This window comes from Mangifera indica, chromosome 9 (assembly GCF_011075055.1).
Source record: "Mangifera indica cultivar Alphonso chromosome 9, CATAS_Mindica_2.1, whole genome shotgun sequence".
Classification (NCBI taxonomy): domain Eukaryota; kingdom Viridiplantae; phylum Streptophyta; class Magnoliopsida; order Sapindales; family Anacardiaceae; genus Mangifera; species Mangifera indica.
In genome coordinates this window covers 328,984-344,026 of record NC_058145.1, presented here as the reverse complement: position 1 = coordinate 344,026, position 15,043 = coordinate 328,984, and the positions used below count along the sequence as shown (strand labels likewise).

Below are 15,043 nucleotides of genomic sequence, written 5' to 3'. Positions count from 1 at the left end.
AAGTCGCAATGTCTCTCCATTTCTCTTGCCCGATTTTTTAACTATATTTCCCGCACTTTAATTAGTATCATACTAATTTGAGTTTTGATGAAAATATATCGGGAAATATAATTAATGTTTAATTTGGAAATTCTTTTAAACAAAGTAGAAAAAGAGTCGTTGTCAATTTTAGTGGAATTAAGACAATTAACTATAATATAAAAAGTTGATTTAATGCATTTAAACAAAATCATTTTTTTTTTCTCGATTTTTCTTAACTATATTTCCCGCGCTTTAGTTAAAATCATACATCAATTTGAAAACTCTCTTTAATAAATTAAAAAAGGCCAATTTAATTTTTGGTAAAATTAAAATATTTAACTATAATACAAAAAAATTCATACCAATATAATAAAATTTTAACAAACTGTGGAGTGATTTAATTGTTTAACGATTAAAATTGAATAAATTAGTAAAAAAAATATATTAACGTGGATTAGTTTTTGAAAATCCAAAAAAAAAAAACTTTTTTAATAATTCTCAGTATTGTAATATTAAAATATAATTTAGTACTTGGATATTCTAGAACTAAATCCTCTCATAAATCCACAGTATATAAAGGCTGCAATTCTTTATCAGTGGCCACAGTAGCCGCAATTTTCAACCAACGCAAACATCTGGGCAAATTTTTGGCTTATTTTAATTCAGATTCTGAGTTCTGACACCAAGACACAACAGCCCTCAAACTAAGGACCCTTTTCTTTCTTCCTGTCTTCTGAGTCAATGGCGTCAGCTTTTTTCACTAGAACTCTCTTGCTTCACCGTCTTGTTCACTCCTCAATCTCCAAGCCGCAAGCTTTAACTTCATTTCTCAATGTAAGTCTGGAAATATCATCTAGTATGTCTTAGGTTTTCAGTTCTTATCTGGGTTTTCGTTTTCTTTTCTTTTTCTTTTTTTTTTTTTGCTTGTTTTTATTGGTTCTGCTTTGTATGTATTTTGGTTATACGGTGATTTTGTTTAAAGGATCGATTTTGGGTGATCGGGTTTGTGTGTATTTTCGTTATCTTGTGCGCGGGAAGTAGAGCTTTGAACTGCTGGTTATGGTCTAATGAGGACTTCTGCATCAGTTGAGTGTTTAAAGAATATTAAAAAAAAAAAAATCTTATTTTTATTCTGAAACGAGTTAACTTTCTATGAAGAATCGATGATCATGGGCTCACCAAAGTGTTCTTAGCCTTAATTTTTTGAAAGTTATGTTCTTTACTGAGTTAAATTTAATCCATGCTTTTGCTGCTAATTCTTTAAAAAAAAAAAAAATTGCTGTGAAAAGAATTAACTTTCTTTAAAGAATCCACGGTGATGAGCTCAGCACAGTATTCTTAGCTCCAGTTATTGAAAATTCTCTACTTCATAGGGATAATGGCAGAGCACTCTCATGGCTTGTTAAGTTTACCCTATTTAAATACTTATATTATTCTGTTTTTCACTTGTGCAGAAGAGACTGTATTACTCACAGCATGGCCCCAAATATACACCAGACAAGACATCGTCTATCGAAACACCTCGTGTTATGGCTTCCTCAGTAGTTGGTACAAGGTCTTATTATTCAGCATTAGCCATGTCCACAAATGAACCTGTTGTCTCTGTTGATTGGCTACATTCGAATCTCAGGGAACCTGATTTGAAGGTAGCTATATCAGCATTTTCTTTCATTGGTTTATTTTATAATTTCTAGAAGCTGAAGATGATTTGAAATTGACTATCATATAGTATATTTGCTTACTTTTTTGTTTAACTTTTGGAAATTAATTTATCATTATTTAGGAAATTGCTTCTTTAATAAATATTTTTTCATTGTATTTTAACCAGATTTTGGATGCATCTTGGTACATGCCAGATGATCAGAGAAATCCTATTCAAGAGTATCAGGTGCTGACCTCCAACTCGATCTTGAGCTTGTTTGAATTTGACCATTAAGACAGTGCTCATAATTGCGCATATGGATTTTCATTCAAATTCTCAATGAATCTTTGTTATATAATTGCTCTTGAGAATGTGCATCTTGAATACTGCACCTTGTGCAATTTTCACACTTGAATACTGCAACTTGTGCAATTTTCACATTCTTTTGGACTTTTTGGGTGTTTGAACTCATATGTATTTGGATTAGCTAACATTCTCAATCCCCCAATTCCCTAAAACAGATGGCTCATATTCCTGGTGCCCTATTCTTTGATGTGGATGGAATAGCGGATCAAAATTCTAATGTAAGTGCCCTTGTTAATACTATTGTTTGTTGCTAACATAACCTACACCTGGTAGATGGTTAATCTATGAAAGATTTAATATTAAAAATGTGCCTGTTATTTGTAATATCATTTTTTTTTCCCTTCTGCGATATTTTATTTTAATTTCTTGAATGGTAAAGCTGAGCTTTTTACTCTGACGTGCACAATGTGAATCATGAAGTTTTCTTTTTTGTTTTTTCTTTTTTGGGCTCTTAAAAAGAACCAAGTCACTTCTCCTCCCTTCCTTTTTTTGGCCAATCACATTCTCTGATATCTTGCTTACTAAAGAATTTCTTTCATGATTTTTTGTCAAGTTAATTAATCTAACAATTGATTTCAACTCTACATGTTTCTCTAAGAGGATATGCATAAATTTTGCTTTTAATATTTTAAGGTGATATCTATCTAGTAAAATTGAAAAAGGAAAATTTTGGGTCTACATTGTGCATTTCAATTCATAAAAGCACTGTACTTTATATCATATTGGCTTGTTCTTTCTTGCAATATTTACAACTAAAGATTGATGACTTGTATCAGTTGCCACACATGTTGCCATCAGAGGAAGCTTTTGCTGCTGCTGCTTCTGCTCTTGGCATCCAGAATAAGGATGGGGTGGTTGTTTATGATGGGAAGGGACTTTTTAGTGCAGCTCGTGTCTGGTGGTGAGTTGCATGCTGTGGTGAAACTCTCTACATGGTTATGGCTTTGTGGAATGAACTAATCAGATTTATTTATTTTTAATAAAATGGAAGGATGTTCCGAGTCTTTGGGCATGACAGAATCTGGGTGTTAGATGGAGGCCTTCCAAGATGGCGTGCTTCAGGATTTGATGTCGAATCAAGTGCTTGTGGTGATGCTATTTTGAAAGCTAGTGCTGCTAGCGAGGCAATAGAGAAAGTATATCAGGGACATGTAGTAAGTTCATAATGTCAAGTTAGTTGTTCTAGCGTGGCTGTTGATGTGTTAGACTAATTGTCAAACCTTGGATCATTCTTTCTATGTAAAACTTTAAATATGCTTATTTTATGTCGGGAAATACATCGTATGGTTTAGTGTACATTACATTAAGTAGATTCATTTCATGATTTTTTTCTCCTTTTCTTTTGTATCCTTATTGGGAGTGGTTCCAATCTCCTGTTCCTCTGTACTGCAGGTTGGGCCAGTCACATTCGAGACAAAGTTTCAGCCACATCTTGTCTGGTCACTTGAGCAGGTTCAATTGCATTTATTCTTTTCAATGTTATTTTAATTTGTAAACCATGAAAATCAATATTTTTATTCTTAACACTGTTAACATGATATATGTTCACTCAATTGGTTAATGACAGCCTTATTGACTTGTGATAAATCTGTTCGATTCAATCATTGTTAATAAACTTCTATTAAACAAATGATCAGAAATCTAATCTGAGTTAAGATTTAGATGATCGGTGTATTAACCTGAGTCGTAAAGGCATGTAATGAATTCTTTCTTCAAAGCGGTTGTGGTTAGAAACTTAGCATTAAATGATGGCCTGAAATCCTGTTTCACCAAATTTTAGCTGTTCGCTTACGGTAATGGTAATCGGTTAAACTACTCTGTGAATTATAGTTGATACGCAATTTCTATTCATTAGCCTTTCTATGAATAAGTATTTAAGGTAGTCAGAAGTTGCAAGTATTATGTTGGTTAATTCTGTTAGTGTTAAGTCAGTATTTTCCTTTTTTATACTTTTTGATCTCTTTGTGGTGGTCTCTGGTCCGAATAAGTGTGACATAACTGATTTTCTAGGGAAATAAGTCTTTCTGCATGATATAGTTCAAACTTGAATACTTTTATTTTTGAAAAATTAAGAATTAAATAGAACAAAAAATATAGTATTGGATACGAGGGGCATACCCCAAGAAAAGTCACATAGACTCAAAACCAATACTAAAAGAAGCATGCAGACTCCAAGTGTCTAGCTAGGCAAAAGCTAAATGGCTCTAAGCTGAGGTGAGATCACAAACTTGAATACAATTCTAAGATACTTTTTACTTCTTTTATTCTCCAGGTTAAAGGAAATATTGAGGAAAAAGCTTACCAACATGTAGATGCCCGTTCAAAGGCCAGGTAATTATGTTCTTATATGATCAGTTGTGCTAATTTTTGCCTTATGTGATTACTTTTCCTTGAAATCAAAATATATACACCATAAGCAAAAGTCTATAGAATGCATGTGTTTTGTTGTTCTCTTGTCCTTATCTTGCTAAAGAAATATCGATCTTTCACTCTTTCTTTTTTTTTTCTCTTTTAATATTTCTGATGTAGGTTTTTTACTTGTGCAGGTTTGATGGTGCTGCACCTGAACCTCGTAGAGGAATAAGAGGTGGTCATGTCCCTGGAAGCAAGTGTATTCCTTTCCCGCAGGTAAAACATGATTAAATTTCACATGATACTTGTTTATTTATGTTTGTTGACCTCATTAAAAAGCACAAGTAGGACTTGAGTTAATAAGTGAGCATTTGTACCTTGATAAATTGTTAGTATGTGGTATTGGCCAATAGTTTTAGATCTAGATAAGGTCTTGACTCAGTCAAAGGGCCAATCTGTGGGTCAACTGGTCTGACCAGCCATGCGGACCGGTGACATCCGTCAGATGTAATTAAAATTTTGAAATATGTTAATTGGATATATTTATTGTATAATATTGAAAAATAAATGTTTTGGCCCAACAGCAGTTGTGTCTAGTCTTAAATCGAAGGTTCCATTCCCGTCTTTTGTAATTAGGTATGTAATAAATGAGGCTTTTTAGATAATTAAATTAAATTAAAACCGATTGCAATAATAAAAAAGAACTAATAGCGTAGCAGACACCAACATGATTGCATGACGGTCGGACCGGTTTGACTGACCCAACACGATTCAGCCCTAAGTCAATCTGGTCCGGCGGCTAAAATGATTTCTAGTCATGACACAGATTAAATTGACCACTAGTGCTTGGTGGACCAGTCTGGTCTAGGTTTTAAAACACTAGTACTAGCTTACTTTTGAGTTATGATGTGTGTCCTGGTCTTTTATTTTCTTGATGTTCTGAAAGCATGATAAAAACTGCTAAATGATTAAAAAAAAAAAAGAAAGGCACTTTGTTAATCTACCTCTTTGTATTCTTTGCAGATGTTGGATGCTTCTCAGATGCTGTTACCAGCAGATGAGCTAAAGAAGCGATTTGCGCAAGAAGGTATGGAGGACTTTTTATCTTTACTTTTTCGCCCTGATTTGTTACAATTTCACGTATTTCCTTTCATATAGCCAGATCTGTAAGTGTAAACATTTTAGTAAGTTAACTAATGGACGGTTAACAATATATTCAGTTATCTAATTGCACATTTTTTCTGCAGGCATTTCACCGGACAAACCTGTTGTAGCCTCATGTGGCACTGGCATAACTGCATGCATTCTTGCATTGGTATTCTTCCAAGCTTTCACAAACTCCCGAGTTTTTTTTTTTCCTTTTCGTGAGCTATAGAAAAGAACTGCTGGTAGAACATTTACATTACATTACCAGTCCAGATGATTTAATTGATGTGTGGTCTTGTTTTGCAGGGTTTGCACAGACTTGGGAAGCTGGATGTCGCAGTCTATGATGGATCATGGACTGAATGGGGAGGTCATGAAGACACACCAGTCAACGCATGTTCATGAAATTACCATAGTCTGCAACCAAAATCTTATACACAGATTGCAACGATGACGCAGTTTTGTAAAATGTTGAGTTGTGATTTTTATTTTTGGTGTTTAATGTGAAAGTGTGAACCCCATGGTTAAAAACATTGGTGTTGAATTCTCAAAGAGGATGCATGTGGGGAGTGTTTATTAGAAATAAGTAATATGTGAACCTTTATTTCTTTGGAGAAAGCATAGTCAATAACTCTAAGCAAATATTTTATTATTGTTAAAATACTATTGCTATATTTGGAATGAAAGTTTTGATGATTTGGCTTCCTTTATTTCATCTTATTTTTTAAAATATATTATTCACAATAAATTGTATTAAATTTGTATGTACATGTTGTATCCGAATTTTATAGTCATTTTTACAAATGTACTGTTTTTTATCATTCGGTATATCATACCTGTAAAATTTGTCTCCAACTTGAATTTACTAAGAGTGAACTCTCAACTGTGCATGTCATTAGAAGTGAAATTGGCTGAAAACTATTATCAAATACTTTATAGTAATCATGAACTGAGATTGTCAAATTTTATTATTAAGAAATTTGAAATTTTGGAATAATAAGTCATTGTCTTAGTTAAGGGTTATTATTTCATACAATAAAATTATGTGTATCAATTTTGAATACATAAATGAGTATACATTTTATATATATTATCATATGATTAAATAATTTTGAATTAAAGATAAAATAATATTTAATTACGTGATAACACATATAAATATATATATTTATTTGTGTATCTAAAATAGGCTTATATTCAACTCATTCTCAAACTAAGTCTACTTCTGTGCATGCGTACATCAACATGCAATGGTATATTTCTATCTATCCAGGTGGTGTTTAATTTAAATAATATAAAATCTCAAGTTCAAATAAAATATAGAAAACCCTTTAAAAACCAATATTTTTTTTTTCTGACCGGCGAATTTCTGGACCAATAATTTAATAAACTGAAGATGCCATTTAAAGCTTGATATATTGAATATGTATTAGAGAAAAAGGATCGGTTGAGAGGATCGCGTGGCCTAATGGATAAGGCGCTCGCCTCCGGAGCGGGAGATTGTGGGTTCGAGTCCCATCGCGATCGCTTTTTGCAACTCCGTTGGGTGAATTGGTCATTCGGTATAAAAATTTTAAAAAAAATTGAAACTCATAAAAGCTTATTAATGTTTATTACTAAAAATAAAAATTATACCAAAAATAGAGATAAATTTATTGTAAAAATTATTACAAAATAATTTTATTACTAAAAATGAAAAATTAATAAATTTATTATCAAAAATAAAAAAATTTACTAAAAAAATGTGCTCGGTTAAGGTAATATTTTATTACTAAAAATAAAATAATTACTACAAAATAGCTTTGTTATAAAAAAATTATCACAAATATAGACTTATCATCAAAAACGAAAAATTACTAAAATATGCATTTGGTTAAGGTAATATTTTATTACCAAACATAAAAAATTATCAAAAATATGCATTTGGATAAGATAATGTTTTATTATCAAAATAACAAATTACCATAAAATAGTTTTATTATCAAAAAATGAAAAATTATCACAAAGATAAATTTATTACTAAAAATAAAAAATTATTACAAATATACATTTGGTTAAGATAACATTTTATTACCAAAAATAAAAAATTTATCACAAAGAGAGATTTATTCCCAAAAAAAAAAAATTATCAAAAATGTGCATTTAGTTAAGGTAATGTTTTATTATTAAAAATAAAAAAATTACCACAAAATAGATTTATTACCAAATTACCATAAAAATAGATTTATTATCAAAAATGAAAAATTACCACAAAAATATATTTATTACCAAAAATAAAAATTACTACAAAAATATATTTATTACCAAAAATGAAAACACAAGCATAGATTTATTACCAAAAATGAAAATTACCAAAAAGATAGATTTATCTCCAAAAATGAAAAATTATTACAAAAATGTGTTTGATTAAAATAATGTTTTATTACCAAAAATAAAAAATTACTAGAAATGTACTTTTGGTTAAGATAATGTTTTATTACCATAAATAAAAAAGTTACCATAAAGTAGTTTTATTACTAAAAAATAAAAAATTACCACAAAAATAAATTTATTACCGAAAATGAAAAACTACCACAAAGATATTTATTACTAAAAATAGAAAATTACTGCAAAAATATATTTATTGCCAAAAATGAAAAAAACAAGGATAAATTTATTACCAAAAATAAAAAATTATCAAAAAGATATATTTATTACTAAAAATGAAAAATTACCAAAAAAAATGTGTTTGATTAAGGTAATATTTTATTACTAAAAATGTATATTTGATTAAAGTAATATTTTATTACTAAAAATAAAAATTACCACAAAATAGTTTTGTTGTCAAAAAATAAAATATTACTATAAAGATAGATATATTACCGAAAATGAATAATTACCACAAAGATATATTTATTATCAAAAACAAAAAATTACCATAAAGATATATGTATTACCAAAGATGAAAAATGAAGGATTACCATAAAAATAGAGTATTTGAAGATTTATGAGTATAAATTATTATGATAAAAATTGATAAATATAAATAATTATTATGTTTGGTTGAATGTAATAAAAAAATAAAAAAATATTATTTTACTTAAATATTTTTGCATATAATTATTTTAAAATATTATTCAAGTTATTTATTATATTAATTGAAAAATAGAATAATTTTTTACTAAAAAATGAATTAGTAAATATGAAATTGTAATAGAATTAAAATTACTTAGATAATCTTTTAATATCTCTACAAGTCAGTTCAATATGAAGGCCCACAATTGTGTAAGCCTTGGACTCACAAACACAATAGACCGTATTGAAGTTGATATGGCCCGACCTATTGTTGTGTCTATCTTCAATCAAACACACCCTTAAGATATAAAACATGTCTTTGATATCATGGATCATACCCTAACATGATCTACTTTATTTGTGGGCCTTGACATGGCCCACAAATTTTTGAGCTGTGCCCAAAAAGTTGTGGGCTGGCACCACTAGACATGGGTGCTCCCACCAAATTATAAGAATAAAACTGTATATATATATATTTTTACACAAATATATACACACTTTTTGAACACATGAATATATCATGATGTAATTGAGTTATTTTAAATTAATGATAAAGTAATCTCTAATCACATAATAATACATATATGTGTATACATATTTGTATACCAAAGTATATACACATAGCATTGCCCAAATTGTAAAGTGCGAATTGATAGTATATACATGTTGTCATCCAATCGAAAATCGTGTGGATTTTCAAACAAAATTCGATGATCGCCGGTGACAAAGATGGTGGTCTAAAGGGAAAAAAGCAAACCCCTAGGTTGGGTTTTTTTTTTTAGGAGGGAGGGGGGGGGGGGGGGGGGGGGGGGGGGGGGGGGGCGAGGTAATATAGTTTTTCAAAACTGAAAAACTGTACACAAGAGTGAAAATATAATAAATTTTATATATTTTAATAATATTATTAAAATAATAATTTTATCGTTATATGCAACTGAAAGTTTTAACAAAATTTAATTCATAGCTAAAAGTTTAGGTTTTTGAAAATCTGCTAGTGAGAGATTGAGATTATATCAAACCTTGGGTGGGAACAAGTCTTTTGGTCTTATAAGAATAAAACTATATGTACACATTTTTCGTATACAAATATATACATATACGAATGTGTTATAATGTGATTGGGTTATTTTAAATTAATGATAAAGTAATCTCTAATCACACAATAATTTATCTATATTTGTACATATTTGTGTGCTAAAGCATATCACATAGCATTGCCCAAATTATTAAGTGCAAATTGATACGAAAATTTCAAATGTATGAACAAGATGGATAAACATAATATATTTTCATGCCATGCATCCTCCTATTCGCAGACTTTTATAAACTCATTTAGTATAACGCTGCAATCAAACAAAACCAAGCCATGTACTATTGGGTTCATGCCCAACTCGATTGGATTTATACAAAGCCCAAACTTAAACTCGACTTAAATATAATACTCAACCAGCTCAAACTCGAATTCGGCTTGACAATAATCAACCCAAACTGCAAATAACTTGTGAGCGGTTTAACTTGTTTGTACCCTACTTGGTATCCATCCGATAGTACAGGAAAAATTGAACTCTCCAAGAGTACATGAAAAATTAATCTCTCCAATAGATAAAAAGTTGTCTCAGACTAATAGTTTTGACAAAAGGGAAGGTATGCATGAAGGTGCTTCTAGGGTCCCAATATCAGATGCAAAGTTATCATGTATAACAACTATTACAATGGAAAATTTCTGTGGTATCATCTCTTGAACAAGAAAACAAGTACCGGAGCTAAAGGTCGGTTCAACATCTGGAACTTGCAGCAGATCCAATTGTCAACTGGCAATCTATCGGCAAATGCTTCAACAGTTTCCAGTTCCTCCCTGAAGACCACAAGGAAGACAGGTTAAACTAAAATTCAACTCGAGCATAGTTATGAAAAAAGGGGACTGGACCAGCCAGTTGGACAGGTATTAACCTGGTTCACAGATATGATAATGTCACCTAGAAAATGTAGGGACTTAGGAATGGTGCAACTCCATCAGACAACATACACAAATGAATTTGTGGTATATTAGAAATATATATTTAAATAGTGTTGTTTTACTGGTCTGTCCACCAGTCCAAATGGTTGGACCAGGAAAAACCTAGACCAGGCCTTTAACTAAGTCAAGACCGATCTGGTTATTAAAACATAGCTCAAAAGTGGAAACATACAAGTACTTGAACAGTTTATTTTTCTTCCAATTAATTTTACCTTAGCAATATGAAAAACAAAAGTACACCTAAAATTGGAGCTATAAGCCTTACATGGTGAAACTCATAGCACAAACAGAGAAACAAGCTGGTGAAACAGAATCCTATTCTGACCATAGAAATCTTTAATAATTCTACCAAATAAGAATGTTAGGCCACCCCTCAAAGTTTAAGTGAGGTAAAAAAAAGTAAAAGGAGCTGCATTTGGCATGGAGAAATCGGCTGAAGGTGATAACTGATTTTGGACCTAATTGCTGACAAATCACAGGAGGAAGAAAAGAGAATGACTGAAAGAAGACATATTGGAAGCTAAAGAAAAGAAAAAATGGCAGCAGACATTTTTATAGTGTCTTACTGGGAGGTACCGGCTCCTTGAAACACTGGAAGTTTACCTGATTTTATGTTTATTTTCCTTAGTCTGTTCTAGTGGAAATTTCGTTGGATAGGTTGTAAAGGAGCTCAACAAATTCAATACAATCTACGAGTGTTTTACCAGCCCCCTTCTGGTTTATTTGAAATCTGTGCTGGTATTGTGTGTGTAGTTGGAGATTTGCAAGGTGTTCAGGCATAAATCTCCAGGAAGTGATTGAATAGGCACGTAATAATAACATGAATGACTATCATCACTGCTGTTAAAGTAGTGGCAGAAGCCAGAAGCATTGTTCTGAAGGTCATCTTGGATCCAGCATATGCTATTGAACAAAGAAAGGATCTCCCATCCCCACCCACATTCTGTAATTAAGTTTATGATTCTACAGGCTGCATACAAGTCTCAGTAACTATAGACATTAACAATTAATCAACTGCAACATGAACAATTTTAGTTCATGAATTTCATAAACTGTTTAAAACTTGTTTCCACTAAAGATAAAGCAAAATAATTAAGTTGAACGTTTACCTTCCACTAGGGTGGCCCACGTAGACCACTATGCTGATAAGACCCCCAGGTACTACAATTCTCTCTGCCGCCTCCAGTGCCAATGCTGTTGTTTCAGCCATTGTAATTACAGTTTTGTCACCTCCTGGAAGATAGCCCAAGTTGAAAGCAACAAGCCTAGAATCATACAAGGAATCAAAGTATAACTTACAGCAAGCACCCATATGTGACCACCCAAAAGATGCATTATAATTTTTAGTTTGAGTTGAGTATAAAAGTGTATAATGTGGAATTTGGGAAAGAGTATGATTGAAAACTTCAAATTTTTTCGTGAGGAGAAGGCCCGGTAGGAGGAGGATGAATATGAATAGGCAAAGGAGAAAAGTAACCATCTTGAAAGATCTACCTGGTTACAAGCTTCTCTAAGAGTTGATATTTTTTTACAAGAAATTAAAGAGGATTTATAAAAATTGAAAGAAAAAAATACAAAGAAGTGAACAACATGTCAGGATTTCTCTGGAGATCATTCTTTGCAGGGTATGACTTTGAATTCAAGGAGTAGGTATAGAAACCTTTTGCAACACAAGTGCTCTCCCTCTGGAAAACACTAGGAATGAAAGCTTCAACGACATTGTTAGTGTAAACCCTCCGATGCTCAAGTCAGTATTGAAATGAATTAATAGCTCCAAAAGCTGTTAGAAATACGTTTAGAGAGTATTTAGTGGTTGTGAGTTGATTTTAGTAGAGAAATTGAGAGGTATGGGATACTCTTGTTGAAAAGAGATGAGTGTTCCAAAGGAATGAAGGGTTTTTCATAATCTAGACACTATTATCTTTACATATAGAGAGGACTTTAGGTAATTTAATTGGATAAATTTTCCTTTAAAAATATTTACTAGGGCTTTTCACACTTATTTTGTCTAATGGCATCAAACTGTTGCCTTATCTGTTATTGATCTCCTTGTATCCGTTTTCTTTTTTTGCAATAGCTGTAAATGATTTTTTATATAATATCTTCTACTTCATACATTTCATCTGACATATTAATGAATCTTCACCCTAAGTGATTAGGGAAAGATCTGCAACACAAGATTTAAAATGAAAGTACGGAATAAAGGGGACTACTAATGGACAAAGCAATAATTTGATGGCATTTGGTTCTGAAAGAGGTGGGATAAACCCTCACAAATAAAGGAAAACTGATCCAATAAATTGTTTTAAACTCTATATAAAAGGAAAATGATGCCAAGAGAAGAGGGATCCTCTCATTTTTGCCTCATCTATTTTCTCTAAAGAGTTTTTTATTTTAAGAGAAATATTATCACTCTTCATCCTCTACTTAAACTACGAAGGACCATGAAAATATTCTTTAAACACTATTTCAAAGGGTATGTGTTATATTATAAATATACACTTAAACTGAGTAGAACATTGAATGGTCTAAACTAACAACTTATTGAGACCTCCTAAACTTTTTGGTGTTTGTACAATTTTCTCTAGGTAGTTAAGTTCAAGCCATGGAATTTTCTTGCCTAAGATTGTCATATAGTTGCCTTAAGCCAACACCGTTACCAATTCTGAAACATGGAGTTCAAGATGCTGTGTTTTCTTTCCTAAGCTAATGTTACAATCTGTCTCACAAATACTCTTCCACTTTACTATAGGAAAACAGCTCATTATTTTCATCTTTTTCTAACTTGTAGACCAGTCAGCACTAGGCTAAAATTTTGAAAATAGTAACCAATCGATGCTTTTTTGCACTTCAGCCTCAGTTGTTTGGTCATTCTTACAAACAAAACCTTGATCCCTGCCTATGGGTGTAATTGGTTGACAGTTCCCAAGGCCTAAGGGAGTCTAGACCACACATTTTGTAGATCTCTTTAGCATCTTGAACAATATTTTATTTGAGAGAGGTGCCAGCTCATAAAACTGAGTTAAAATCACTGGCCTTAATGATACATCATGTTTCCAGTTCGGAAAACTAGACGATATAGCAAGACCAACAAGATACTAGAATTTGTATAGTACCTCACTGGGGCATTTTTAGCAATGACTTCTTCCATTCTACTGTGACACATGTTGAAGAGCTTGACAAGTCCTTTCTGAATGAATTTGGAAGTCAAAATAAATTGCATGAAAATCAATAATCAATGACAGATATAAATGAACCAGAAGATAAAAACACAATTCAACAGCTAACTTAAGGATCTCATGGATATAAAATTTAAGGTCTAAGACAATGTTTGGCTTTCTAGAAATAAAAGAAGAAACATAGTGGATAAAACAAAATGTAAAATAGCATCACCTCTGCCTGATTGACAGTTCCATCCAGCAAAGAAGAAGTACTCTCTAGAGCCTCTCGCTGAATGTCAAATCCATAAACACAAGCCATACCAGACTCATCAGCAACCATCTTAAGCATTGCCAAGGTATCATGGCCATTGCCACATGTGGCATCTACAGCAGTATCGCCTTTTTGGACAACATGCTTCCATACACTGTGAACCATGAGGCTATGTTGAGAAACAAAATAAACAGCTTCAAGGATATAAGAACCACAAGACAGAATAATTTACAACAAACTATATTTCTCCTCTAAATCAATTGCCACCACTATCTCATAACTTGCAACTTCAACAATCCCCAATAACAGCACATGCAAGTAATGTCTCTTTTTAGAAATCCCAAACCCATGTGTCCACAAACACACACTAAAAACATTATGAAGCAGGAAAACGATGGTTTTTGATCAAGTATTAATGATTCAGTATGAATTTATCTTCAATGCAACATCTTGTTCTATGAACACAACCATTTCAATTATAAATAAAAAAATCCTGGAGTTGATAAACCAGCAAAGAACCACTCAATACATAATGTTCCGAAAAAGACTGTTAAAGAAGAACCTTACAAGTGAGCTACTTCAGTAGCCTTCTTCTTGCCAAATACATAACCCACCAAACCATCCCCTAGCCCTGAAATTACATCAATAAAATATAAATTCGTTAGTGTTAAAAGTACTGAAATTTCCAATATAAGAAGAAGAAGAAGAAGAAGAAGAAGGCACCTGAAAGAGGGGAGTCTGAGAAGAAGGAAGGTGATGTGGCAATGGAAACGGCAGACAAGTTTAGTTTTTGATGGAAGAAAGAAGGGGAAGACAGAAAAATTTTGGGTTTTGAGAATAATTTGGGGAAGAGGGTTTTAGAGGAAAATGGAATAGCATATGAGAGTGATACCAATCTTGAAGATAACATCTTCACTTGAGAAAATCTTTTTAAAAAAAAATTAATTTTGAAGTAAGAATTTTAATAATAAGACTAACGGAATGTCGCATCCAAGGTTTGCTGAATTAAATGT

General features: G+C 31.8%; 2 protein-coding genes and 1 non-coding gene across 4 annotated transcripts; 2 read left to right on the top strand and 1 right to left on the bottom strand.

Moving 5' to 3' along the window:
* Window positions 1–631: 631 nt before the first annotated feature.
* LOC123225188 (thiosulfate/3-mercaptopyruvate sulfurtransferase 1, mitochondrial-like) lies at window positions 632–6,237 on the top strand. The gene is made up of 12 exons (XM_044649088.1): window positions 632–855; window positions 1,476–1,667; window positions 1,850–1,909; window positions 2,185–2,247; window positions 2,806–2,930; window positions 3,021–3,183; window positions 3,422–3,481; window positions 4,302–4,360; window positions 4,576–4,657; window positions 5,405–5,468; window positions 5,629–5,696; window positions 5,834–6,237. The coding sequence occupies exons 1-12, from the start codon at window positions 763–765 to the stop codon at window positions 5,930–5,932; spliced, it is 1,128 nt and encodes a 375-aa protein (XP_044505023.1). The 5' UTR covers window positions 632–762; the 3' UTR covers window positions 5,933–6,237.
* A 744-nt stretch (window positions 6,238–6,981) lies between these two features.
* Window positions 6,982–7,054, top strand: TRNAR-CCG. The gene has a single exon. It is a non-coding gene; the product is annotated as a tRNA-Arg (tRNA).
* Window positions 7,055–9,937: 2,883 nt separating this feature from the next.
* LOC123224935 (putative rRNA methylase YtqB) lies at window positions 9,938–15,004 on the bottom strand. 2 transcript variants are annotated; one of them, XM_044648726.1, is made up of 6 exons: window positions 14,754–15,004; window positions 14,598–14,661; window positions 13,992–14,184; window positions 13,715–13,815; window positions 11,708–11,863; window positions 9,938–10,436 (listed from the first exon to the last, which is right to left on the bottom strand). In XM_044648726.1, exons 1-6 carry the CDS (start codon window positions 14,938–14,940, stop codon window positions 10,313–10,315), a joined length of 825 nt encoding a protein of 274 aa, XP_044504661.1. In that variant the 5' UTR covers window positions 14,941–15,004; the 3' UTR covers window positions 9,938–10,312. The 2 variants fall into 2 exon arrangements, with proteins under 2 accessions (XP_044504661.1, XP_044504662.1); XM_044648727.1 differs by having other exon boundaries at window positions 13,715–13,788; window positions 14,754–15,000.
* Window positions 15,005–15,043: the final 39 nt, after the last annotated feature.